Below are 26,908 nucleotides of genomic sequence, written 5' to 3' on the forward strand. Positions count from 1 at the left end.
AGTTATGAACGACGGAGCTTGCATATCAATTTATGTAATTGGCAGAAGAACCCAGTTTTCACAAGAAACTTACGATGAGCGACGAAGCTCATTTTGATGTCAGTGGCTTTAACAAACAGAATTGCCGCATTTGGGTCACAGAACAGCCAAAAATTATACGCGAACGAGCTCTCCACAAGCAAAGTGCTACAGTTTGGTGTGGGATAATGTCGCATCTCGTGTTTGGCCCTTTCCTAGTATTAGCTCTAAGTTGTCGAATTTTCTCGTCGTGGTCATTTCGTGAGATGTAGGTGGGACGCACTAATATGTTATCCGACTCTTCCCTGCCAGTACTCCCTCGAAATTTCAATAATAAACCTCTCCGTGATTCACAACGCCTCTCTTGTAACGTCTGCCACTGGAGTTCGCTGAGCATCTCTGTGATGCTCTTCCGCCGACTAAACCATCCCGTGACGAAACGCGACACTTCTCTGTCTTATCTGTTCCAGCTGGTAAATACCGCAGATTGATGAACAGTACTCAAGAGTCGGTCGAACAGACGGCTTGTAAGGCATATCCTTCGGGGATGAGTTACAGCACGTTAAGATTTTTCCTATGAATATCATTAGCTGGCCGCTGGATTTCGCGGCCTCTGATTTTTTTCTTTTTCGGAGTTTTCAGAAGGAGAGTGTCTATAGAAATGAAGTACGGACACTTGTTGCCTTCAGAGATGTCATTAGCACTGTAATTTGCGAACTTAGACAAGAGAGCTTCAGAACTCGTGCAACATGTTGTACTATGGTTTCTTTGCTGTCAAAACTTAAATGGTCGACATGTGGCTAACTTTTTTTCATAAATAAACATTTCAGTTGCGATGCCATTAACAAAACAATTTTCTTGTTGCTCAATTGGGTACATTACTTTTGGGACCTCCTTCAACTGGGTAGTGATCTGCGTACGATGCGATAATTGAGGAGTGTACCTGGCTAACATTCGACGCTTTGTAGCGCGATGCCAGGGAGAACTTGCGCCTACAGAATAAAAGTAATTGCTATTCACCAGTAGCGAACCCTACCACAAACTGGAAAAATGGCAGTAACTGCGGCTTTGGGACGCTGGGATACTGGTAAACTGACCACAGGGGCCACGGTGCAGTCGCCGGCACTCTAGCGCACACGCGACGCGAGCCGTACCTCATCTCGAAGTCGTGCAGCTCCTGCAGCGTGAGGTTGTTGGCGACGTCGAGCAGCTGCTTCATGTTCTCCTCGCGCTGAGCGCGCGCGTCCTTGAGCAGCACCGTGGCGACACCTGGGTTGGCTCCGGGCTGCACTACGATGGCCGTGGGCTGCTGGTTGGGGTGTCGGCCGGCCACGATCGCCTGCAGCGGGTTGGCCGTCGTGTTCACCACGGGCGCCGCCGCGCCGCTACTTATAGCGCCGCCCCCCGCCACTGCCGCCGCCGCCGCCGCCGCCGCCGCCCCACCGCCGGCGGCGGCGCTGACGCTGACGTCGACGTCGGCGGTGGGCGTCTGGCTGGCGTCCAGGTGCGGTGGCGGCAGCACGGGGGCCGCGCCGTCTTCCGAGAAGTAGTCGACGCGCAGGTCGGGCGCGGGGGACCCCACGGCGGCCGCCGCCGCCGCCCTGCCCTTGGAAACCGCAGACGCCGCCCCCGGCGCCGCCCCCGACGTCGCGCCGCCACCGCCGCCGCTGCTGCTGGTGCTCTTGCGCTTGTGGCGGGAGCCGCGAGTGCTGCGCCGGTGCAGCCGCGGGGGCGGCGCCGCCTCCGACACGTCCTCCCCCGTACCCGTGCCGCCTCGCGGTGGCACCTGCGGACAGTCCGGCGAACACACGAGCTCACCCATTCGTTCTCCGTTCGTGACATGTAATTCTTCCACTAACCAAACAATTCGCCTGTGCCTCAACTGAAGGATGAAAATATAAAAGTTCTATGCACTACTTTTTTAGGGTTCCGTACCTCAATCGGTAAGGGCTCACTCTGTCGTCTGTCTGCCTGACAGACAACAGACTGTTAAAAACCCTTTTTCTGAGCAACAGGCAGATGTCGCTAGGCCTTTGGCGGTATAATAAATATAAGCTTCTGAATCAATGAAATCAATGGCTATGGCTACTTATGTGACATATTTTGATACAAACTCACTCAAGAAAACCTACAGGGAATTCCCCGTTGCCCTAGAATCATTGAACTAAGCACGAAGCGCAGTTTCACACTGAAAATGAAGGAAAAAGCCCTAAAACCGTTAATTTGTAATTAACTTACGCGAAAACTTCTTTTGTAGTTTGTTATCTGACTGACTGTCCGTCCGTCTGTTAAGGCCCCTTTCTTCTCATGAACCGGTAGACGTACAAATTGAAATTTACGTCACATAATAAGGTATATGGTCCCTTGGCTTCTAAGTCAGTGCAATCAGAAGAGGCGACCATTCATGTCATATTTTGATACTTGCAGTCTCATCCATTGAAAAGTATAGGGTACTTCCCGAAGACCTAGAAACACGAGATTTGGAAGAATCAAGGTTTCACAGCACAAGGAAAGGAAAAATTCCCAAATTTGTTAATTCGTAATTACAGCACACGAAAAAATTTCTTTTTTCATTTTTCATGCGACTTCAGATTTAGAATTAAAATATTCTCGGAAGTCTTGGAATTCCGGGAACTGATATCTTGTCAGTACCAATGTCGATAAGGGACAAAATTATCAACGTTATCGATTCGCGGGATGGATGAATTGTCTATGTACACAAATTTTCCAGCGTCAGATGTGGAGAAAACATGCCAACATTCATGGTCTTTGTGACAAGCAGTACTTCCCTCAGCAAATCTGTCTGCTAAAGCTATGAACCTATTCCATGTAATTTCAATGATGCAGCTGACGTCTTTGATTTTAAAGATGCTGCTGAAACATTGTCAATTCATGCGTGTCAGATTTCCAAACTTAGAGTATAAAGCTGCTCATCCATCTCAAGTAGCTATTAAAAATTCTTACCCCGAAGCAGAAGAATGGAGGAATGTCACTGTATTTAAGAGAGAAAATCTCTTGGCAGATATATGCCATGACGTACTTCATCTGAAATACCGGCCATCTTTATCAATTACAGGACAGTAAGGACCTGTCGACGATGCTGCCATATCTTCTTGAACACCACACGCAGTTTTACAGGACACTTTGCAACATCTGATCCCATAAATGGATAGTCTAAGATACAGAGGTCAATACCGAACGACTTCTGTCATGAATACAATTTCGTTATATTCGTTTTAAAAATGTAAAAAAATGAGAAATGGTTTTTGTTGACTACAGTTATATAAGTTAAAATATTGCTCCTGTATTTCTGTACTTGTATTATGACAAATACACTACGTGATCAAGAGAATCCGGAAACCCCAAAAACAAACGTTTTTCATATCAAGTGCACTGTGCTGCCACCTACTGCCAGGTACTCCATATCAGCGACCTCAGTAGTCATCAGACATCGTGAGAGAGCAGAATCGGGCGCTCCGCGGAACTCACGGACTTCCAAAGTGGTTAGGTGATTGCATGTCACTTGTGTCATACGTCCACACTACTAAACATCCCTAGGTCCACTGTTTCCGATGTGATAGTGAAGTAGAAACGTGAAGGGACACGTACAGCATAAAAGCGTACAGGCCGACCTCGCCTGTTGACTGACAGAGACCGCCGACTGTTGAAGAGGGTCTTAATGTGTAACAGGCAGCCATCTATCCAGACCATCACACGGGAATTCCAAGCTGCATCAGGATCCACGATGTTTTCTTCGACCACCTAAACTCATGCCGCCCTAACATTAAATTCACCATGGAACTGGAAAAGGAAGGACTGCTCCCTATCCTAGATGTACTAGTTAGGAGGAAGGGAGATGGTACCTTCAGTCACGGTGTGTACCGCAAACCCACTCACACCGACTTGTACCAGCAGGCCAGCAATTACCACCACCCGGCACATAACACTGGTACATCGCGCACGAGCTCTGTCAGATCCTGATAATTTGGCGACGGAGATAGAACATCTACAATCCGTGTTTTCCAAAAATGGGTACTCTTCTCGAGATCTTCAAAAGGCGCTGCGCCCCGTTTCCCCACGAGAGGTTCCTGAAGAGATACACGCAGAAACGCAAAAGGTTGCAGATTTGCCATATGTTGGGCCGATATCTGCCAAAATCAACAGAATTCTTCGCAAACATAAAAGCGTGTTCCATCCACCCACCAAGATTAAGGCTCTGATAGGGAGTGTGAAGGATGACCTTCGTCTACAGAAACCGGGCGTTTACCACGTACCATGTGAATGTGGGCTGGCACACATCGTCCAGACGACCAAGACCGTTGACATCAGGTGCAAAAAGTACCAAAGGCACACAAGACTGAGACAGGCAACCAAGTCAACGATTGCCGAACATTGTTTCGAACTCAATCATTCTATGAAGTATAATCATGCCAAGATTTTAACACAAACATCGAGATACTGGGACAGCGTCATCAAAAAATCTATTGAGAGTAAGGTTGTGGAAACACCGGTTTCAAGCTGAGCTCGGCCTGGAACCCAGCACTCGATCTTCTGAAGGCGCAACGTAGACAACATCCAGACCCCAAGGGACACAAGTATAAGAATGAAATTAGAGATGACAGCCCAGTACATGTAACTAAGGACTTACATAAAATGGCACCTCAGACAACTGACAAAGTATCTGAGGACGCTCTTCCGAGTCTCGAGCGACGATCTGAACACAATCGGCTTGAAAATGACGCTTCAGCCGCTCCTGGGGACCACGGTAACAGAACGTCCTAATTCACAGGACTCAAATAACAACAATCGGAAGAGAAAACGTCTAGCACAGCTTGGACGCCATTCAGAACTTAACTCAGCTGTATTGACAACGGATAACAACCACAAAGTACGCGCACAGCGTGCGGAACAGCCGCGGCTAGAAGGAAATGCTATTGGTCGGCGCACACCACAGACAGAGCGCCAGACGCGGCGCGGACGGCAGAGGGAACGCTTAACACAAGGTAGGCATAAATACCGGTCTCGTTCCACACTGGAATCAGTATCAGACAGCACCTGAAGAAGATGGTTCAAATGGCTCTGGGCACTATGGGACTTAACTTCTGAGGTCATCATTCCCCTAGAACTTAGAACTACTTAAACCTAACTAACCTAAGGACATCACACACATCCATGCCCGAGGCAGGATTCGAACCTGTGACCGTACCGGTCGCGCAGTTCCAGACTGTAGCGCCTAGAACCGCTCGGCCACTCCGGCCGGGCACCTGAAGAAGACTGCGAGTCACGCAGTTGAAATATCGTGCAGGAAAGACGCGAACAACCAGCAGAAACCCGATTAATCAACATGAGGACGTAGGCATTTTTAACATATTTTGTAAATGGCAACTACGTACTGGAAGAAAATCAGTTCGATGAATACCACTCTTTTGTAGGCTGCAATAAATCATTTTCGGAGCATGCTATACCGAAGATTTTTTTTTATTTGTCTGCATATGTGGAAAAGGTATCTGAAATTATGCCGTTTACTTTTGACACGCCCTGGATTACTTTTAATTTAACGTTTGGGACGGCTATAGAGCTTGGTCCACCGCACACTGAGGTTTTGGTCCTCTCTTCATGCTAATGGTAACCCATTCTAATCATCGAAGGTGAGATTACATGAGGCATCAAGCGAAATTGAGGGTTCCTTGGTAGGTTGGACGCTCCATATTACGTTAGATGGAGAGTCCTTGTGCTCCAGGGAAGTGTGTTGTTACTTTTGCGGTTCATGTTATATTTTAATCATCTCGCATGCGACATTATTTTTAATTGAGGCTGTTCGTTTTGTTGCAGCCTACATGTTTCTTTTGCTTTGTTGCTTTATTTGCTTCGACACCAACAGAACGCTCGCCATACGAAATAATCCTGAACATCACAGTTTTACATCTCGATCATAAATAGTGTTTCCTGAGTGAAACCTGTGTATCAATGAATTTAGCGCCAAAAATACAACAATACGTAGACCGTAGGGTTGATACTCGCCCTCTCGAGTCCCTTTCCGTTCTCTGTGGCATTAACGCCTGTACATCGATACGAGCGAATGATACCGAATACTGGCGAATTGTCTGCGAATGCTCGTTCGATTGTGTTCGCTGACATTCGGTCCGCTATAGATGAGGTTCAACGTCGAGGCGAAAGTATTCCTTACCCACATCCATAATGGAATGTAGTCGAATCAAGTCGGGTGATGCTGAGGGAATTAGATTAGGACATGAGACACTTAAAGTAGTAAAGGAATTTTGCTATTTGGGGAGCAAAATAACTGATGATGGTCGAAGTAGAGAGTATATAAAATGTAGACTGGCAATGGCAAGGAAAGCGTTTTTGAAGAAGAGAAATTTGTTAACATCGAATGCAGATTTAAGTGTCAGGAAGTCGTTTCTGAAACTATTTGTATGGAGTGTAGCCGTGCATGGAAGTGAAACATGGACAATAAATAGTTTGGACAAGAAGAGAAAAGAAGCTTTCGGAATGTGGTGCTACAGAAGAGTGCTGAAGATTAGATGGGTAGATCACGTAACTAATGAGGAGGTACTGAATAGGATTGGGGAGAAGAGAAGTTTGTGGCACAACTTGACTAGAAGAAGGGATCGGTTGGTAGGACATGTTCTGAGGCATCAAGGGATCACCAATTTAGTATTGGAGGGCAGCGTGGAGGGTAAAAATCGTAGAGGGAGACCAAGAAATGAATACACTAAGCAGATTCAGAAGGATGTAGGTTGCAGTAGGTACTGGGAGATGAAGAAGCTTGCACAGCACAGGATAGAGTAGCATGCAGAGTTGCATCAAACCAGTCTCCGGACTGAAGACCACAACACAACAAACATCCGCTGAGATCGGAAGACGTCGCGTGTGAATGTGATTAGCGTTTCTGGCTCGCCGGCGTGTAGTTATCGTTTTAGCCGTGAGTTGTAGGATTCCTGCGAGGCTGCCTGCCCGGCCGGCGTGGCGCGCTGCCTCGCGTGCTGTTCCCTTCGCAAATATCGGAGTGAGAGCACGCGCGCTGCAACAGGTGGCTGGCGCGACACGGCGCCTCCGTCGTTTGGGAGAGACCCGCTCGCTCCGGCAAGCGGCGGTTACACGACTCACAGGAAGCGGCAGCCAACACTTCCCAATAGTCTACGAATGCTTACTAAGGCTGGAAGAGACACTACTCCACGATAAGAGTCAGGAAGAGAAGAAGGAAATAACGTCGGAATTTGATACCCCACCGATGACGAAGTTGTTCGAGACGGAGGAACAGCATAGGTGGGGAAAGATAAGGAAGAAAATCGGCCGTGGTCTTCCTGATGAGATCCCTCGGTTTTAAGCATTCTTGCGAAGGATGAATGCCCCAGAACAGCAATTACGTGTTTATATATTTCCAGAACACAGATAGAGACAAGAACAGGAACCATTGGAGGACCCTTACACAGAAACAAACACGGAACAGACACAGACATGATCGGTGATCAGAGAAGAAGTAACGGGAAACAAACGAGAAGTGCATATTGTGCAACTATCTGATAGCTCCAATCTAAAAAAAGCGAACTGTTTTAAAGCAGCAAAGCAGCACAGAAAATACATGAACTACAAGATGCGGAAAGGACATATGTAGCAAAAGTGAAAATCCGCATCTTCATTTTTTCGCAAAGCAATGATTGCTCCAGTAAATTTTGTGTGTGTAGCTGCATAAATTCAGCTTCTTCTAATATGTCGGCTGTGTATCATTCTGGCATCTTCAGAGCGAGCCGGAAGACTGACGCTCGAGTACTCTCTCCGTCCTTATAATATCGCGGATCGCGGCCAGAGATACATAGGCGTCCAGACACGTTGACTGAAGGCAAAGAAGTACACATACGCACTCCGGGATGTCGATGTATCACTGTCATTTACACTTCGCGACGTCTTTGTAAGTTTGTTACAGAAAGCATCGGATTTTATGACCTATACAAGCTGAAGTCATCAAAGCGAATTTCAATCGCGTCTTTCACCAGCGAGTCCCAGAAAGATAAAGTAGACTCTAAAATTTCGATGTTTTCGTACAACATAGAATGACCAGTATCAATACAATCCTGTCCCATAGTTGATTTATTTGGCTGTAAGAGGCAGGAGTGTCTACGGTGTTCCGCACATCTCTCACGGACTGTTCGAGTCGTCTGTCTGATGTATGAAAGGCCTCCGCTGCATGGGATCCTGTAAACTCAGCCTTTCGGAGCATCATATCACCTTCACCGGCATCAGATCATCCTTGACGCAACCCAAGAATCTGTTGTCTTTGGTGGAGGGCGAAAAATCGCTTTTACTTTGTGTTTGCTATCCTATCTCTGACGATAGGCTTCCCACGTATAGTCGGAAAGGCATTGATTTAAATCTTCCTGTGTCTTCTTGTGCACTGCTTAGGGCTACCGTTGGTTTTATTCGTATCACGTTACGTGTCTACCGTGGACAATACTCGTAAGGCGCTACGAATATAAGCAATGCAGTTCTTGGAGACTCCACGTGTGGCGAGGGGTTCGGGAGAGGAAAAGCATAAAAGAAAATTTGATAAAGCCCTTCCAAAATGCGACACAATGCCGAACATATTGGCTCAACGTCACTACGCGCTAGCTTTGTAGGAGGGGGAATGTCGACGGCTGTCGTTTATCTGGCTGGAGAATGAAATTCCAGAACACGTTATCCATCACTGGAGACGCGCAAGTCGTCCACAGACGTGGCCTGAAGCAGCCGGTGGCCGCCTGGCAACATTGCAACGCTTCGTTACGCCCTCGTTATTTGCTGTATGTTGACAAAATAATCACATCCCGCCATTCCTTCGATATTTGTGCTTTCCCGGATGCGACATGGCGTCATCTCTTCTGTATCCATCCCACCCCCCCTACCTTCCACCCCACCCCGCTTCCCCCTGACCCCATAGATCAAAGAATAAAACCATGGGCTGTTTACCCATCAATTAGCATCTCATACACGAATCGATGTTCAAGGCAAGAGAGATTATCTGTGGGGTCTACATCGGTGCCCAAACTTTTTGATCAAAAGCATTCAGCCACCCCTACGTAATGCAGAATCGGCTCAATGCGTCTGGAGAGGCGGACCTACCGGTGTAATAGGAGGCAGGGAGTATAGTGTTGACAGTGAATAAGCAGTAACAGCAGAATGCGGAGAGCTCAGTGACTTGGAGCCTGGACTAGTCGTTGGATGCCACCTGAGTAACAAATTCATCCTGGACATTTCATCAGCCCTTCTAAAGCTTTCCAAGTCGACTGCTGGCAATATGATTATGAAGTGGAAACGCGAAGAAACAACAGATAAACCAAGACCAAACAGACCTCATGAACTGACGGAGAGGGGCCGTCGAGCACTGCGGAGTATGCTTGTAAAAGATCACATGAAAACAGCGGGAGGAATCACGTGTGAGTTTCACAGTGCTACCAACAGTCCATCTAACACAATTACTGTCTTTAGGGAGTTAAAAACAATGGGGTACAATGGTCGAGCAGCTAGTCATGAGTCACACATCAGTCAGTACAAAGCGAGGCTTGAGGTGGTGTAGAAGCGACCCTCTTGACAGTGAACTTTTGGAAGCGAGTGATTTGAAGCGATGATTAAGCTACGCTCTGTGGCAATCCGATGGAAGGGTTTGGGTTTGACGAATGCCTGGAGAACGTTACATGTCATCACATGTGCAAACAGTGACGTATGCAGGAGGTGGTGTTACGGTACGGGACTGTTTTTCGTGTTATGGTATGGTTCCCTTATTGCATTTAAGGAAAAGCTAAATGAGGAAATATATGAACACACAATTGTGTAATGCGAACAATTGAGGAACTATACGGAGACGATGACTGTTCGTACCAGCACGACAGTGCGGCGTGTCATGAAGCAGCATGTGTGAGGCAATGATGTGTGGACAATAACATTTCTGAAATGGACTGGTCTGCCCTAAGTCCGGCCTGAGTCCAATGGGAGACCTTTGGGGTGTGATAGAAGGTCGATTTTGCCCCATAGCCCAGCGCCAAACGTCAGCACCTACTCCGGGTCTGCTACTGAGAAAAAAAAAAAAACGACTGCCATTCCCTCACAGACATTCAGACACCTCATCGAAAAATGCCCTTAGCAGAGTCCTAGCCGTCACAAAGGCGAAAAGTAGACACACCCATAATTTACATTCACTAATAGGTGTCTGGCTACGTTTATTTTGTAAACGACTAAGGGCCAGAGATAAAAACAGATGTCTATTGTTTGTGACAAGGTACTTTATAAAACATTAGTGTAGCTAATTATGGAGATGATACATAAGAAAAGCCCCTAACAATTACTATGGAAAGAAACACCCTCTTGATTACTGTACTGGTTTTGTTGTTGACTTGTTACGACCTGAAGAACAGATCTAGTACTACAAAACATGGTTTGTCTAAGAGATGTCCGGTGTGATATTTTTATATATACCGAGGCAACGGCCTTGCCGCAGTGGATACATCGGTGCCCGTGAGATCACCGCAGTTAAGCGCTGTCGGGCGCGGTCGGCACTTGGATGGGTGACCATCCAGGCCGCCATGCGCTGTTGCCATTTTTCGTGGTACACTCAGCCTCGTGTTGCCAATTGAGGAGCTACTCGACCGAATAGTGGCGGCTTCGATCAAGAATACCGTCATAACGGCCGGGAGAGCGGTGTGCTGACCCCACGTCCCTCCTATGCGCATCGTCTACTGAGGATGACACGGCAGTCTGATGGTCCCGGTGCTTTTATGTGTACCACTTCAAGTTGCTGTGCGAGTATGTAATGTTCTATGTATACCTCCACAAGCTGATAAAATGTTTGTTCTGCTTCGACTAGAGTCGACATTATATCAACATCTAGCACACCAGAATGCTTAAGTTTAGCAGTTTATGGTGGTACAGAGTATCCTCGTTTATCCAGCCCTGATCAATTCGGATCTCCGGTTCGTTATTGCACTGCTTTTGTACAGTGATTGTACAGTACTTGGTACTTCGGTAGTAATAGCGGCAGCAATCTACGAAGACAATCGTAATATTTAAATTCAATCATTGTCATACACGGACATGGCGTGGTGTCAGTTATCAAGGTAACATTGCGTTTTACAGTTCTGTACAGCGCAGGACTGCTGCGAGTGTAAAATGATCTAGAAGGAAAAGTAGATGGCTGTGCCCACGAACAAAATGTTAGATGCACTAAGGCCAGACATTTGAGAGTCCGCTGACGCAGTTTGCACAGTGAGTAAAGGAACTGTGACAATGGCGCCCCGTAGGAGATCGCAGATACAGGTGTTAATGGCTACCTCCGATGATGAAATTGTAGCCATATGATTTTCTACAGCAAATGACGCCTGTGGTGACGGGTCAGTTCACAAAGTTGGCGTTCAATCTACAGACATGACGACATGTACAGAGGCAGCAAAATAATGGTTTATTTAGAACGCCAAACGGAAACGACTTCGTCCACAAAATCCTGGTGAAATTTTCACTCTACAGCGGAGTGTGCGCTGATATGAAACTTCCTGGCAGATTAAAACGGTGTGCCGGACCGAGACTCGAACCCGGGACCTTTGCCTTTCGCGGGCAAGTGCTCTACCAACTGAGCTACCCAAGCACGACTCACGCCCCGTCCTCACAGCTTTAATTCCGCCAGTATCTCGTCTCCTACCTTCCAAACTTCACAGAAGCTCTCCTGCGAATCTTGCCCGCGAAAGGCAAAGGTCTCGGGTTCGAGTCTCAGTCCGGCACACCGTTTTAATCTGCCAGGAAGTTTCATATCTGCTGGTGAAATGTCTGCAAGATCGTGGTACACATAAACGAAAGTTACTGTCTTTTCATTTTTTTTCTTTTTTTTTATATCCGGTCACAGTACGTGAACACAACGTATAGTTCGTATATTTACATCAAAATAAATATCGAGAGCGTATGTTTATCGCATTCAACTAAATAATTATATCTTTTGGTGTATTTTCATATTATTCGAAATTTTCGAAAATCCGCATGACCCACTGCCCCACCTAATCCCTCATTTTAGCAACAAGCTGTTACTAAATTTTAGTTCATGGTCCCCAGCCAGCCCCGCCCCCCCTCCTTTGTCAAAGTATTTATTACTTTTAACAGAACAGTTTACTACATACAAGGGGAAATGTCGTTGCTGTGTCACTCTGTTGTAAGAACATTTTCGGGTACCGTTTCTATTCACACTTTGATATCAGTTTAATTTGATATCGTTTTACATTAACAATGGCCACACAATATACAATTTTTGTTATTTTAATTTACATAAGCTACTCAGTGCAGTCCAGGAGTATTTTTTGGCAAAAACACATAATCCACATAAAAAAATTTAAATGTTCGTTTGTACACAACTGTAAATCTCCGAAATTTCTGCACCGATTACTTTCAAATTTTGAGACATATACATAATAAATAAAAATGTAATAAGTGTAGTATATGTATTTCAACACCATATGTTGCTCCAGTATGTACATAAACATGCGCGTATTCGAATGCAACGTTGTGTCAAAGCTTCAAAGAAATTGTGAAAATCTTTCGGAGATTTAAGATTTTGAACAAGGGTGTAAATTAGTGGCTGGATGCTGTTTTCTTCTGTTCGAGAATCAACTCATACTCTGCGCCCAGCGACAGCCTCAAATGTCAGTTTTCGACAAAGCAACACACACAGCTATTGTTCTACTAAAACGATGACTTAAGTTTCGGTTAATATGCCAGGACGATGACTGTGGCAATGAGAAGCTACGATTACTGGCACGTTTCTGAAGAAGTCACTGCGAGGAATTTACGGAACTGCTAATTGTGATATATTTGTGAAATGTTATATGTTTATAGTACTAAGGGAGGAAAGTCCGATGCTCAGCCCCTTGTGTGGTATTTAATTAATTTCCGAAACTAAGAGTCAACTTCGAGAAAGGGAGGCGAGATGATGAGCAACAGACAGTGGCTGCCAAAACAGTATTCTCAGAAGGAAGTATAAATGTGTGGTCCGCACTGCTGATGCGCGGTGTGTGGTTTTCGCAGGAAACCCCAGTCTGTGAGCTAGTTCTTTGTATACCAGCTGCTGGGTGTCGGTACGAGCGACGGATACTTAGTGGAAGGGAAATGATGACTGGCTTCTCTTCCACGCGTTTGGCGAGAAAGAGACACCCTGTTAATACTAAGGACTCTGTGCGGGTAAGTAGTCTGGTAGAAATAAAAACAAAAAGATATGAAGGCTATGGTGAAAATGTATTGACGTGAGAGATACGAATGGAAGGACAGCATAGTATAAAGATTAAAAGGTACGTACAGACTGCACTGAATTGGAGATCTAAATCTACACTACCACTCTGCAATTCCCATTTAAGAAACCGGCAGAGGGTTCTTCGAACCACCTTCGGACTATTTTTCTACTGTGCCACTCTTTAACAGCTGGAAAATGAACACTTATATCTTTCTGTACTGGCTCTGATTTGTCTTATCGTTTCACGATGACCATATCTCCCGATGTAGGATGACACAGTAAAATATTTTCACATTCGGAGGACAAGTTTGGTGTTTGATATTTCGTCAAAAGATGTTGCCGCAGCGAAAAACTAGTTTGTTGTAATGATTGTCATTCCGACTCGCTTATCATACTGGGGACACACTCTCCCTTATTTCGCGATAATGAAAAACAACTTGCTTTTTACTGGACTTTTTCGATGTCCTCCGTCAATTCTACATGGTAAGGATCTCAAACTGCACAGCAATACTCAAGCAGAGGACGAACAACCGTAGTGAAGGCAGTCTCTTTAATAGACTTGTTGCACGTTCTAAGGGTTCTGCCAATAAAAAGCAGTCCATGATTTGCCTTCCCTACAACATTATCCAGCGCCGGCTTTAGGGTGGGGCGACTCGGGCGGTCGCCCAGGGCGCCGGGGCCCAAGGGGCGCCACGTACTAAACGCATGTAAAAAAAAAAAAAATACAATTTACAATCACCCATTTCGCGAAACTAAAATATTATTCAGTCTCATTCAACATACGTCGCTAATCTCACGAATGAGCGATGAATTCGGGGTAGCAGAAGAGAAATCATGTTGAATGCAATCTTCGTATTGTTGCAACCATCCATGTTTGACGCCGGCTAGCACGAGCTCTACCAAAGCGCCTCTCTTATTTGTTTCAAGAACTGCAACAAGGAAGAGCCCATGCAGCCGCACCATCTCTCGTTTACAACAGAAACTACCGGTCGCTCCAAATAAAAGAAAATACAGACTGTGAAATATACATTACATTATGATTTAATTAATACGAATGTATTTATATCGAATATTTGTGACTTAATGACTCATGTACATTAATTAATAGATCATGCAATGCGTGCACTGCATTCATAGAGAATTCTCCCCTAACTTACTGAAATAATACAGCGCCACACAATGTTTGTTAGACTGCATATGTTGGCAGCGCTACGATTTGCACCCGCATGTCAGTAATTGTCAGTAAGAGTCGGAGGCAGCGGTCATGTTTTCGTGGCTGAATAATTGTGAGTGAAACGAGTGTCGCGACTGTGTCAACATTTTAATTTTCTGGTAGGTGCGAAAAACATTTTTATCTTTCAGTTCAGGTTCTTTTCTAGTTACGTCTACTGATGGGTGAATTACTTTATTTGTTATAGATCGAATATTGTGGTCGCGAAATAGAGCAGTGTCCAAGCAATAATTTGTCAAATTAATAAATCATGCCAGAAGAGAAGGAAATGATTAAAAAAAAGCTTTCTGGTTCAGAAAATCGGAAAAGAAAAGCTGAAAAAGAAAAAGTTCTTGAAGAAACTAAAAAGCACATGAATATTTATAAGTACCTTAAAGGAAATTCTAAGGCAAATACTTCAGATATTGAAACAAAAGTCCATGTATCAGCAAATATTTCTTCAGACTGTGAACAATTATACACAAAAAATATACAATCACCTATTGAAGGTGATCAAATTGACCAGCGCAGTACATATTTGCATGAATCCTCTGATATTTCTCCAAGTCAAAATCAACACATGACATCTGTGGTCGATGAAAGTATCAACGTTCTTGCAATAAAAGAATACAATGTTTCTGATGTAGGTACGTGGCCAAAAGTACTTAATGCTAGAGATATAGATCGCATTATAATATGTGGACCCTCACAAGTATGTCTAAATAATTTTCCAAAAGATGAAAATGGACGTCATTTCTCTTCAACTCATTACACAAGAAAACTATCAAACGAAGAAACTATCAGACGACGGTGGCTAGTTTATTCTGTATCAAACGACAGTGTCTTTTGCTTTTGTTGTCGACTGTTTGATTTAAAGTCAACTACTAATTTGACTACCACTGTGGGTTTCAGAAATTGGAAACATTTAAGTGAAGCTCTGAAACTGCATGAAAATACACTCCTGGAAATTGAAATAAGAACACCGTGAATTCATTGTCCCAGGAAGGGGAAACTTTATTGACACATTCCTGGGGTCAGATACATCACATGATCACACTGACAGAACCACAGGCACATAGACACAGGCAACAGAGCATGCACAATGTCGGCACTAGTACAGTGTATATCCACCTTTCGCAGCAATGCAGGCTGCTATTCTCCCATGGAGACGATCGTAGAGATGCTGAATGTAGTCCTGTGGAACGGCTTGCCATGCCATTTCCACCTGGCGCCTCAGTTGGACCAGCGTTCGTGCTGGACGTGCAGACCGCGTGAGACGACGCTTCATTCAGTCCCAAACATGCTCAATGGGGGACAGATCCGGAGATCTTGCTGGCCAGGGTAGTTGACTTACACCTTCTAGAGCACGTTGGGTGGCACGGGATACATGCGGACGTGCAGTGTCCTGTTGGAACAGCAAGTTCCCTTGCCGGTCTAGGAATGGTAGAACGATGGGTTCGATGACGGTTTGGATGTACCGTGCACTATTCAGTGTCCCCTCGACGATCACCAGTGGTGTAAGCCAGTGTAGGAGATCGCTCCCCACACCATGATGCCGGGTGTTGGCCCTGTGTGCCTCGGTCGTATACAGTCCTGATTGTGGCGCTCACCTGCACGGCGCCAAACACGCATGCGACCATCATTGGCACCAAGGCAGAAGCGACTCTCATCGCTGAAGACGATACGTCTCCATTCGTCCCTCCATTCACGCCTGTCGCGACACCACTGGAGGCGGGCTGCACGATGTTGGGGCGTGAGCGGAAGACGGCCTAACGGTGTGCGGGACCGTAGCCCAGCTTCATGGAGACGGTTGCGAATGGTCCTCGCCGATACCCCAGGAGCAACAGTGTCCCTAATTTGCTGGGAAGTGGCGGTGCGGTCCCCTACGGCACTGCGTAGGATCCTACGGTCTTGGCGTGCATCCGTGCGTCGCTGCGGTCCGGTCCCAGGTCGACGGGCACGTGCACCTTCCGCCGACCACTGGCGACAACATCGATGTACTGTGGAGACCTCACGCCCCACGTGTTGAGCAATTCGGCGGTACGTCCACCCGGCCTCCCGCATGTCCACTATACGCCCTCGCTCAAAGTCCGTCAACTGCACATACGGTTCACGTCCACGCTGTCGCGGCATGCTACCAGTGTTAAAGACTGCGATGGAGCTCCGTATGCCACGGCAAACTGGCTGACACTGACGGCGGCGGTGCACAAATGCTGCGCAGCTAGCGCCATTCGACGGCCAACACCGCGGTTCCTGGTGTGTCCGCTGTGCCGTGCGTGTGATCATTGCTTGTACAGCCCTCTCGCAGTGTCCGGAGCAAGTATGGTGGGTCTGACACACCGGTGTCAATGTGTTCTTTTTTCCATTTCCAGGAGTGTAGTCCTAACCACAAAAAAGCATTTACTCAATGGACTGAAGCTGAAATCAGGTTTAAAGCTGGATTAACTATTGACAAGGAAGAACAAAAGCTAGTTGCTAAAGAAAGTTTACGATGGAGCAATGTGCTTCAAAGATTGATGCACATTGCTTTGTATTTGGCTGAAAATAATATGGCATTCAGAGGGTTATCAGATAAATTATTTACCCCAAATAATGGAAAATTCTTAGGTCTTGTACAGTTATTGGCAAAGTTTGATCCAATCATGGAAGAGCACGTCAGACTGGCATTGAATGGTGATTTGGCTGACCATTATTGCGGCAAAAATATACAAAATGAGTTAATAGAACTCATGGCATCACACGTTATGTCTACAATCGTATCCCGCATAAAGGGTTCAAAATATTATGCAATCATAGCTGACTGTACTCCAGATATAAGCCACAAAGAACAACTTTCGATAACTTTAAGATACGCCGACATAACAGAGGATGGCGTAGGTGTAAAAGAACATTTCATCTCATTTCTGCAAATAGATGATACAACCGGTGAAGGCCTCACAGAAAGCATTTTAAAAACATTGAGTGATCTTGACCTTAACATTAATGACTGCAGAGGACAGGGCTACGATAACGGCGCGAACATGAAGGGGAAAAATAAAGGCGTCCAGAACAGAATTAAGAAGTTAAATCCACTAGCTTTTTTTGTGCCATGTGGATGCCATAGTTATAATTTGGTATTGTGTGATGCGGCAAAATCATCAGTAAAATCCGTGACACTGTTCGGAATGTTACAAAAAATGTTTAATCTATTTGCTGGATCGGTAAATAGATGGAAAATTTTGACCGACCATTTGAAGATATACACCCTGAAAAATGTAAGTGACATACGCTGGGAAGCTCGAATTGATAGCGTCAAAGCGGTTCGTTATCAATTATGCGAAATGCATGACGCTTTGGTTTCCTTGCCCGATGCTACTGAACAAAGCGATGCTGCGGTGTCACACGAAGCGACAACACTACGAGGACAATTAAAACACTTCAGCTTCATTGTTTCTCTCGTGAAATGGTATGATGTTCTGTTTCAAATTAACGTTGTGAGTAAAGCAAGTCAGTCACCCACAATCAACTTTGTCGAGTTTATGGGAATCCTTGAAAAATGTTGCTCTTATTTGGAAACATAAAGACAAACAGGTTTCGGACAAGCTATTGTAACAGCAACTGAACTGGCTTCGGATCTTGATACGCAGCCATTATTTAAACCACAAATGCGATTAAGACGTATGAAACGCAGGCCGGGTGAAGAGGCTGTTGATGATCAAATAATTGACCCAAAAAAGAAGTTTAAAGTAGAGTTTTTTAATGCACTGTTGGACACCGTGCACATATCCATGAAAGAAAGATTTGAACAGATGCAAGAATTTTCTGCGACGTGGAGTTTCTTGTTTGACATTAAAAAATAATCAAAATAAAGAAGAACTAATACAATGCTGTTCTAAATTACAAGAAAAGTTAACTGTCAACATGAAGTCAGATATTGATGGAAATTTGCTGTGCGACGAAATTTTAGGCCTGCAACACTATCTCGAAGACAGCGAGGCAACGCCTATTGAAGCCTTAAACTTCATAAAAAAGCATAATCTTCAAGAGTTATATCCCAACATCTGGATAACGTTACGTATTTTGCTAACAATACCAGTGACTGTCGCAAGCGGCGAACGCAGTTTTTCCAAACTGAAGTTGATAAAAACGTACTTGCGGTCTACAATGTCTCAAACAAGACTAACCAGTTTGGCGGCCTCACTGTCCATTGAAAATGAAGTTGCAGAAAACCTGGACTTTGCTAATCTGATCAGAGACTTTGCCGACAGAAAGGCGAGAAAAGTAAAATTTTAGTCGTATATAATTGTTTTTCATTAGGCGTAATATGTTTTGTGTTCAGATGACTGACAGAAAATATAGGTTTATGGCTTACAGTTATATTAAATTCAATAAAAATATGGTACCCAATTCAAAATTAGTGTTTTTTCGTTATACATATTACCTCCTATATATAAAAATCAATTGTTGTGTGTTAGTCTCACCAAAACAAAGAAATGGTTTGACCAATTTGAATAATTTTTGTTTTGTTTTGTTCGCTTTAGTACAGGGGTGCTTCAGAAAAGAAAAGAAATATTTGGGATATACGAGCCTGTTTCAACCACATTTTACGCATCTTTTCTTTGTTTGGAACACGCAAAAACAATTTTCTGGAGTTGTTGTAGATGTGCAGTGCAGTACTACGCAATATTTTTAGACAATTTCCCAAAACGTGAATGCCCAAACAACATATCACTGCTATACTGACTGTTACGGCAGCGACAGCAGCATGCTGGACTGACGTCACAGGCTACACAAGACTCACATGGAGCGTCTTAGCGGGCTTTCAGATTATTTGGATTTCGTATCCATTTAAAAAAATAAAATACTCAAATTTACGATGGAAAAAACCATATTATGATCATAAGATGACGCCATTAACCACTTAAGACGATTTCTAGAAAACAGTCAAATACCGTGTTGCAAAGCACTGCCAGGTTCGCTATTTATACAATAAAGGGCGCCAACTGGACGACTCGCCCGGGGCACCTGGATGGCTAAGGCCGGCCCTGACATTATCTACATGGTCGTTGCAATTTAAGTTATTCGTCATTGTAATTCCTAGATACTGACAGCGTTTAACTTTGTGTGATTTATCGGGCAGCCGAAATTTAACGTATTTCTTTCAGTACTCATCTGGATGACGTCACACTTTTCCTTATTCAGAGGCGATTGCCACCGTACAAATATCGTCTTTAAATGATTTTGGAATTGGTTTTCGTTTTCTCTTAACATTACTAGACGGCAAATGACAGCTTCATTTGCAAACAATCAAATATGGCTGCTCATATTGTAAGTAGGCTGTTTAGGTTTTTATGTTGGTAATGTCACGTAGTGCTCTGTATGAAAATCACTGACTGTGCTGTGTGCAGTCTGTGGCTGGTTGGCATTGTTGTAATATTCGCTATTGCAGTGTTGGGCAGTTGGATGTGAACAGCGTGTAGCGTTGCGCAGTTGGAGGTGAGCCGCCAGTAGTGGTAGATGTGGAGAGAGAGAGGCCAGAGTTTTGAGAGGTTGCTATAAGCGGACGATCTGGACGTGTGTCCGCAGAAGAATGAAATTTGTAAAGATGAATGTCATGAATTGATTATATATATATATATGATGACTTTTGAATGCTATTAAGGTAAATACATTGTTTGCTCTCTATCAAACTCTCATTTGATAACTATGCCTATCAGTAGTTAGTGCCTTCAGTAGTTAGAATCTTTTATTGAGGTGGCTGTATTGGCGCTCGCTGTATTGCAGTAGTTCGAGTAACGAAGATTTTTCTGAAGTAAGTGATTCATGAAAGGTATAGGTTATTGTTAGTCAGGGCCATTCTTTTGTAAGGATTATTGAAAGTCAGATTGCGTTGCGCTAAAAAATATTGTGTGTCAGTTTAGTGATGATCAGAATAAGTAAAGATAAAACTGTCTGAGTACGTTGAGTTTTGCTCAGATGTTTGAAAATCAAATAACGTAGAAGTTTACCAGCACAGTCGTTAATAATAATTTAAAGGGGACTTTTCAATAGGTTAGGAACAGCACAGGGCCTTTAACACTTCCTTGTGGAACGACAGATACCACTACTAATTTACTCGATTATTATTATTATTATTTAGTAAGCTCTGTGAGCTTCTGACGGGAAAATACGGATCCAGTCGTAACTGAAGCGATATTCCATTGCCACATAATTTGATTAGAAATATCTTGTGAGCAACAGTGTCAAAAGCCTTCTGGAACCCTAGAAATATGGAATCAATTTGAGATCCCCTGTCAATAGCACTCATTACTTCGTGTGCGTAAAGAGCCAGTTGTGTTTCACAAGAACTATATAACTTCGAGCTAATTCATACTATTCGAACACAGTATATGTTCCAAAATCCCACAGCAAATCCACGTCTGTACTATGGGTCTTTAATTCAGCGGATTAGTTCCATTTCCTTTCTTGAGTATTGATGTGACCTGTGCGACTATCCTGTCTTTTGATACGAATCTGCCGTCGAGCGAGCGGTTGCGTATTATTGCTAAGTATAGTGCTATCGTATCAGCATTCTCTGGAAGGAACCTAACTGGTGTGCCATCTGGACCGGAAAACTTGCCTTTATTTAGTGATTTAAGCTGCTTCGCTACACCGAGAATATGTCATGTTGCCAATTGTTCTGCTTTCGAATTATATAACATTTACCTCGTCTTCTTTTGTAAAGGAATTTTGGGAAGATTGTTTAATAACTCCGGTTTAGTGGCGCTGCCATCGGTAATATCATCATTGGTATCTTGCACTGAAGGTATTGAGTATATTTTACAGCTGGTGTACTTTTACATACGGCCACAAGCTCTCTGGATTTTCTGACAGATTTCGAGACAGAGTTTATTTGTGGAATTGTAACTCCAAAAAGTGTGGGGGTGAAGGCCTCCGACAGGGGTGATGGGATATGATCATGTAAATTAAAATTCATCTACATGCGTTCGTGTAAGGTGTTTTAAAAGTCCTGTCATGATTATAACAGAACTCTGTACGGAATAATGGATATTCCTGCGAACTTTGTGACTGGTGTGTCTACTTCTTAACATGAGAAGAGATTAATCTGAACTAAGATTAGTCTTTTCGACTATCATACATCGGTTTTCTAAACTCGGTTTCAAAAATGTGCGTCCAGCTCAATAAAGTATAAATATGGCTTATTAATGAAAATCAACGTACTTGAAATGTTCGAGCGTTGTTTCATTTTGATACATATGGTGAACAAGAAGTTCACAGATGATAGTATTGACCAAAATTTAAAAAAAAGTCTTATGGACACGGGCTGTCAAAAGCACACCTTAAGACTATGGACACTTGTTCATCTGCGCTACTGTGAAACACGTCTCTTCCACTGAACATGTGCCCATAACTCTTCATGTATGCGTTTAATAACTGTTAGTCAAGTGAAAAAGTGACAGATGGAAAACAAGTATGCAAACTGTTTATTATTTCGAAAGTAATTGCCTTAATAAGTGTTAAAAAAGTTATCCCACAGTGAGACAAAACGACCAACGACTTCATGGAAAAATGTTTGCGATTCCTTCGGAACCTTAATTGTACCCAGGCGTACACCTCTTCGTCCGAAGCAAATCGACGTCCATGGATGTCTTTCTTCAGGGTATGGAAAAAGCATGGAGAGAGATCGGTACCATACGTCGGGTGTATAATGGCTTCCCACAGGAATTTCTGCAGAATGCTAGAAACAATCTTGCACGATGTGGGCCGGTCCATGTGTTTCACTGGGAAGCCCTTACACGTCCCCCACAGACCCGAAATCTCCCCGAGTGATTTCTATGGTTTTGGTGCCCTAAAGAAAGACGTTCGTGATCGTCTATTTGCTTCGGACGAAGAAGGGCACGTCTGAGTACAATGATGGTTACGTAGGTATCCTCAAACATTTTTTCCATGAAGGCAGTGACCGTCTTGTTTCACAGTTTATGAACAGTTACGATGATTACTTTTGGAAATAATAAACAGTTTACTTGATTTTTCCCCTCTTGTCACGTTTCAAAAAAATGGTTCAAATGGCTCTGAGCACGATGGGACTCAACTGCTGAGGTCATTAGTCCCCTAGAACTTAGAACTAGTTAAACCTAACTAACCTAAGGACATCACAAACATCCATGCCCGAGGCAGGATTCGAACCTGCGATGTCACGTTTCAATTTGACTGCCTCTTATAATAAAGCCTGTATGCAGACTGCTATTTACCTGATTTTGCTCACATCGTCTCTACGTGATGAACAACTGCGGCCTGAAGAATATTCGAAGTGTCTGCCTTGGAAAGACGGCTCTTGAATTTCCTAAGCAGTTTCACAAGACACGTACGACGCCTCTCTCGGAGCATTAACCGGTGAAATTTATTTAACGCAGCGGTACACGTATTTGCCATTGAAAGAAGCCTGTGACCAAGCACTCCGCGCTTCTTTGTATACACTCGATGTGCTCTGCCTGTCAGACCGGATCCGGGCCTCATACTCACGAGTTATGCGTCGTAGAAGTGTTTTGCCTGGCTTGAACGATCCAGTTTCTATACAAGCCAATTTTTTTCTAGTTACGTTGATGCCAGTTACAAATCTTTTTTCTGCAATCCGCTCAGGTTTTGACGTTATTAAGGCATTTTGACATTTTGATACCGTTCCTCAACGGCGACTGACGGCCTTTTGTGGCCGAGCGGTTCTAGGCGCGTCAGTCTGGAACCGCGCCACCGCTACGATCGCAGGTTCGAATGCTGCCTCGGGCGTTAATGTATGTGATGTCCTTAGGTCTGTTAGGTTTAAGTAGGTCTAAGTTCTAGGGAACTGATGACCTCAGATGTTCAGTCCCATAGTGCTCAGACCCATTTTAACAGGCGACTATTAATCAAATTGCGTGCATATGGAGTATCGTCTCAGTTGTGATTCCCTCTCAGGGAGGTCACAGTTCGTAGGGAGTAGAACAGAAGCGATATCTGGCGTTCCGCGAGGTAGTGTCATAGGCCCTCTGCTGATACTGATTTACATAAATGATCTAGGTGAAAATCTGAGCAGCCGTCTTAGATTGTTTGCAGATGACGCTGTAATTTACTGTCTAGTAAAATCATCAGACGATCAATTCCAATTACAACATGATCTAGAGAGAATTTCTGTATGGTGCGAAAAGTGGCAATTGGCACTAAACAAAGAAAAGTGCGAGGTCATTCACATGGGTACTAAAAGAAATCTGATAAACTTTGGGTATACGATAAATCCCACAAATCTAAGGGCTGTCGTTTCGACTAAATACCTAGGAATTACGATTATGAGCAACTTAAATTCGAAAGACCACATAGATACTATTGTGGGGTAGGCGAAACAAAGATTTCGCTTTGTTGGCAGAACACTTAGATGAGACAAGCCCACTAAAGAGACAGCCTACATTACACTTGTCCGTCCTCTGCTGGAAAATTGCTGCGCGGAGTGGGATCCTTACCAGGTAGGATTGACGGAGGCCATCGAAAAAGAGCAAAGAAGGTCAGCTCGTTTCGTGTTATCGCGCAATAGGGGAGAGAGTGTCACTGACATGATACGCGAGTTGGGGTGGCAGTCACTGAAACAAAGGCGATCTTCTTTGCGGCGAAACCTATTTACGAAATTTCAATCACCATCTTTCTCTTCCGAATGCGAAAATATTTTGTTGACACCCACCTACGTAGGGAGAAATGATCATCATAATAAAATAAGAGAAATCAGAGCTCGAACGGAAAGATTTAGGTGTTCCTTTTTCCCACGCGCCATTCGAGAGTGGAATGGTAGAGAAGTTGTATGAAAATGGTTCGATGAACCCTCTGCCTGGCACTTAAGTGTGAATTGCAGAGTAACCATGCATAGCCGCGCGATCTGAGGCGTCTTGCGCGGTTCGCCTCGTCGGAGGTTCGAGTCGTCCCTCGGGCATGGGTGTGTGTGTGTTGGCCTTAGCGTAAGTTAGTTCAAGTTGGATTAAGTAGTGTGTAGGCTTGGGACCAATGAACTAAGCAGCTTGGTCCCATAAGACCTTACCTTACCACAAATTTCCAGAGTTTGACATTACGCCCTGGTACGTCAGATATTAAATCCATGTCTGTAAGTTTCCATTACGAGTAATGTTGCACCTTCGACAGGAAGTCATGAACGGTAAACTGTCCTGACAACAGATCACAGACAATTGAGTGTTGTATTTCAGAAGAGTGCAACCACTATCGATTAGGTAGAGCGCTACGAAACAAATGCACTTTACAACAGAGGTCTCATACGCTTTGATGACCTAAGACCGGTTTCATCTGAATTATTTATTGCCGACCATTAGTTCTCTGGATGAAAGTGCTCAGTTTCAGATCCTTCTTGAAATAGAACTGAGTGGACTAAACTGTACTGTACTGTTGGGATCCGTTCGTTATAGATTTGTCGGGCTTGGTTGGTTAGCGGTTAAGTGCGTACTTCTAGCCCAAAGGTCGTGGAATCGAATCTCGGTCGGATTTTTTAATCTTCCTTTTAACTAAGCATTCACCTCTCAAAGACACAGATATTCGCCAGACATGACACGTGATTCGGATTCTACATTAAACGGAAGGTCCCATTTCCTGGTTGTTTAACTAGGGCAGGATAGTGAAAGCAAGTAGCTGAAGTAGCATCCTGTTGAAAGACATACACTGTGACGCTGAGCCACAGGAAATAATATCATTACAGTACTAGAATACAGTGGCAGTCGTTCCGGCAACTCAATGGTGCTGCAAGACTAGAGTTCATTCGGAGCATTTCATAAACCACTGTGTGCGACTAGTTTATGTTATAAAGCCCGTCAAAAGGATTGAGGCAGTTGCGACGTCGTTAAATGCAACGTAGCGCGACTCCGATGTGGGCATACAGGGCAGTCATAAACAGTCTGAAAAGCTTGTAAGGGTGATGCAGGGTAGGTTGTGATGAGAAGTAACTGTTAAGAAAAAAAATCGAAACGTTGCGCCATTTCCGAGCTAATAAGCATTGAAGGTAGCCAATCGGCCAGTTACGAGCAAATTCAAGCGGTCCGCCAGAGGCTGTCACCAAAAGTGTCCTTCGTTTGGTTTCCTAAAACCGAACAAGAGAGCGGTGCAAAAATTGGACGTTGGACGGTAGTAAGGACTGAACGTGCGCAAACAACGCTCGCCACGTAGGCGCAAACGCCGTCGCCGTTCACCCACGGGCTCTCAAAGAGTCGCCACCCGCGACGACGAAGACGACACCCAACCAGCCGACATTTCCACGCAGAGGTCGGCGGACAACTTTCACGACGGGACAACCATGGAGGTCGCCACGCACAATGTAACGATCGATGTGCAGGTTGAGAGACCTGTCTCCCCGTCGACAACTCCAGATCTCTCTCACCACGACGCAATTCCCATGGACATTGGACAGACCCACGGCACAGGAGCATGGGCCGACGACATAGAGGAAGATACGCCCCCTCCTCCGGATGAATTGCCTCCGCCGGACAAGGCTGCCTGTTAACATCAAAAGCGAGGCACTGCAGCTGATGGGACGGGACTTCCTGTCGGTGCCCTCCCCACACTTCCCTTGGTGATGGTAGATGCGCGTCCACCAGCACTGAAACAAATGTACCGGTTTGCCACACTGAACATCAACATTATCGGCACTGCACCCAGGCTGCAACTCCTACGTGACATGCTTCGGGCCTCTGACGTCGACGTCGCCCTTCTTCAGGAAGTACGCGTTGCCACACTACAACCAGTCTACGGCTACGACTCATACACATCCACATGTGATCAATCAGGGCGTGGAGTGGCATTCTGCATACGCGAAGGAATCCCACTCAAGGACACGACCATCCTTCCCTGTGGAAGGGGCATGGCTGTTACCATCTTCGACACACGCGTCATCAATATCTACGCTCCGTCTGGCTCCACGAACCGTCGGCAGCGGTCCACTTTTTTCGGACATGACTTGGCGCCCCTGTTTTCCGGACGCTATGATCGCCTTATCATGGGAGGCGATTTCAACTGCGTTCTCCATCCGCAGGACCAAATGCCTGGTTATTCGCCATGCTCGGCGCTGCTCACCTTAATCGAAGATTTTCATCTAGTGGACGTTTGGGAGAAAATTCATGGCAATACCCCCGGGTTTACCCATCATACGGCACATTCTGGACCGGTTTTACGTCTCTGCCCACCTTGGCAATGAAGTCGCCCAAACTGAACGATGGCCCCTTGCATTTTCGGACCACTGCGCCGTCATTTGCTCCCTGGATCTGCCACCTCAGTCAGTGTGGCACAGCAGAGGTTACTGGAAGCTTAATACCTCCCTCCTTTATGATCTACGCTGCCGACAATGTATTGCCACTACATGGGCGTCTTGCGAAAGACGCCTCCCGCAGTACACATCCACGTTCCATTGGTGGCTCAAATGTGCCAAACCT

The 26,908-nt window shown here is 44.8% G+C and overlaps 1 protein-coding gene across 1 annotated transcript in view; it reads right to left on the reverse strand.

The window, feature by feature from the left end:
* The window catches only part of LOC124620098, a 309,262-nt gene that overhangs the window by 128,456 nt on the left and 153,898 nt on the right, over positions 1-26,908 (reverse strand). Inside the window, exons 4-6 of the mRNA XM_047146767.1 lie at positions 1,670-1,804; positions 1,442-1,624; positions 1,173-1,357 (exon numbers count right to left, since the gene is read on the reverse strand). Coding sequence (XP_047002723.1) covers positions 1,173-1,357; positions 1,442-1,624; positions 1,670-1,804 — 503 coding nt within the window. The remainder of the gene's footprint in view (positions 1-1,172; positions 1,358-1,441; positions 1,625-1,669; positions 1,805-26,908) is intronic.

Source organism: Schistocerca americana, chromosome 6 (assembly GCF_021461395.2).
Source record: "Schistocerca americana isolate TAMUIC-IGC-003095 chromosome 6, iqSchAmer2.1, whole genome shotgun sequence".
Lineage (NCBI taxonomy): Eukaryota > Metazoa > Arthropoda > Insecta > Orthoptera > Acrididae > Schistocerca > Schistocerca americana.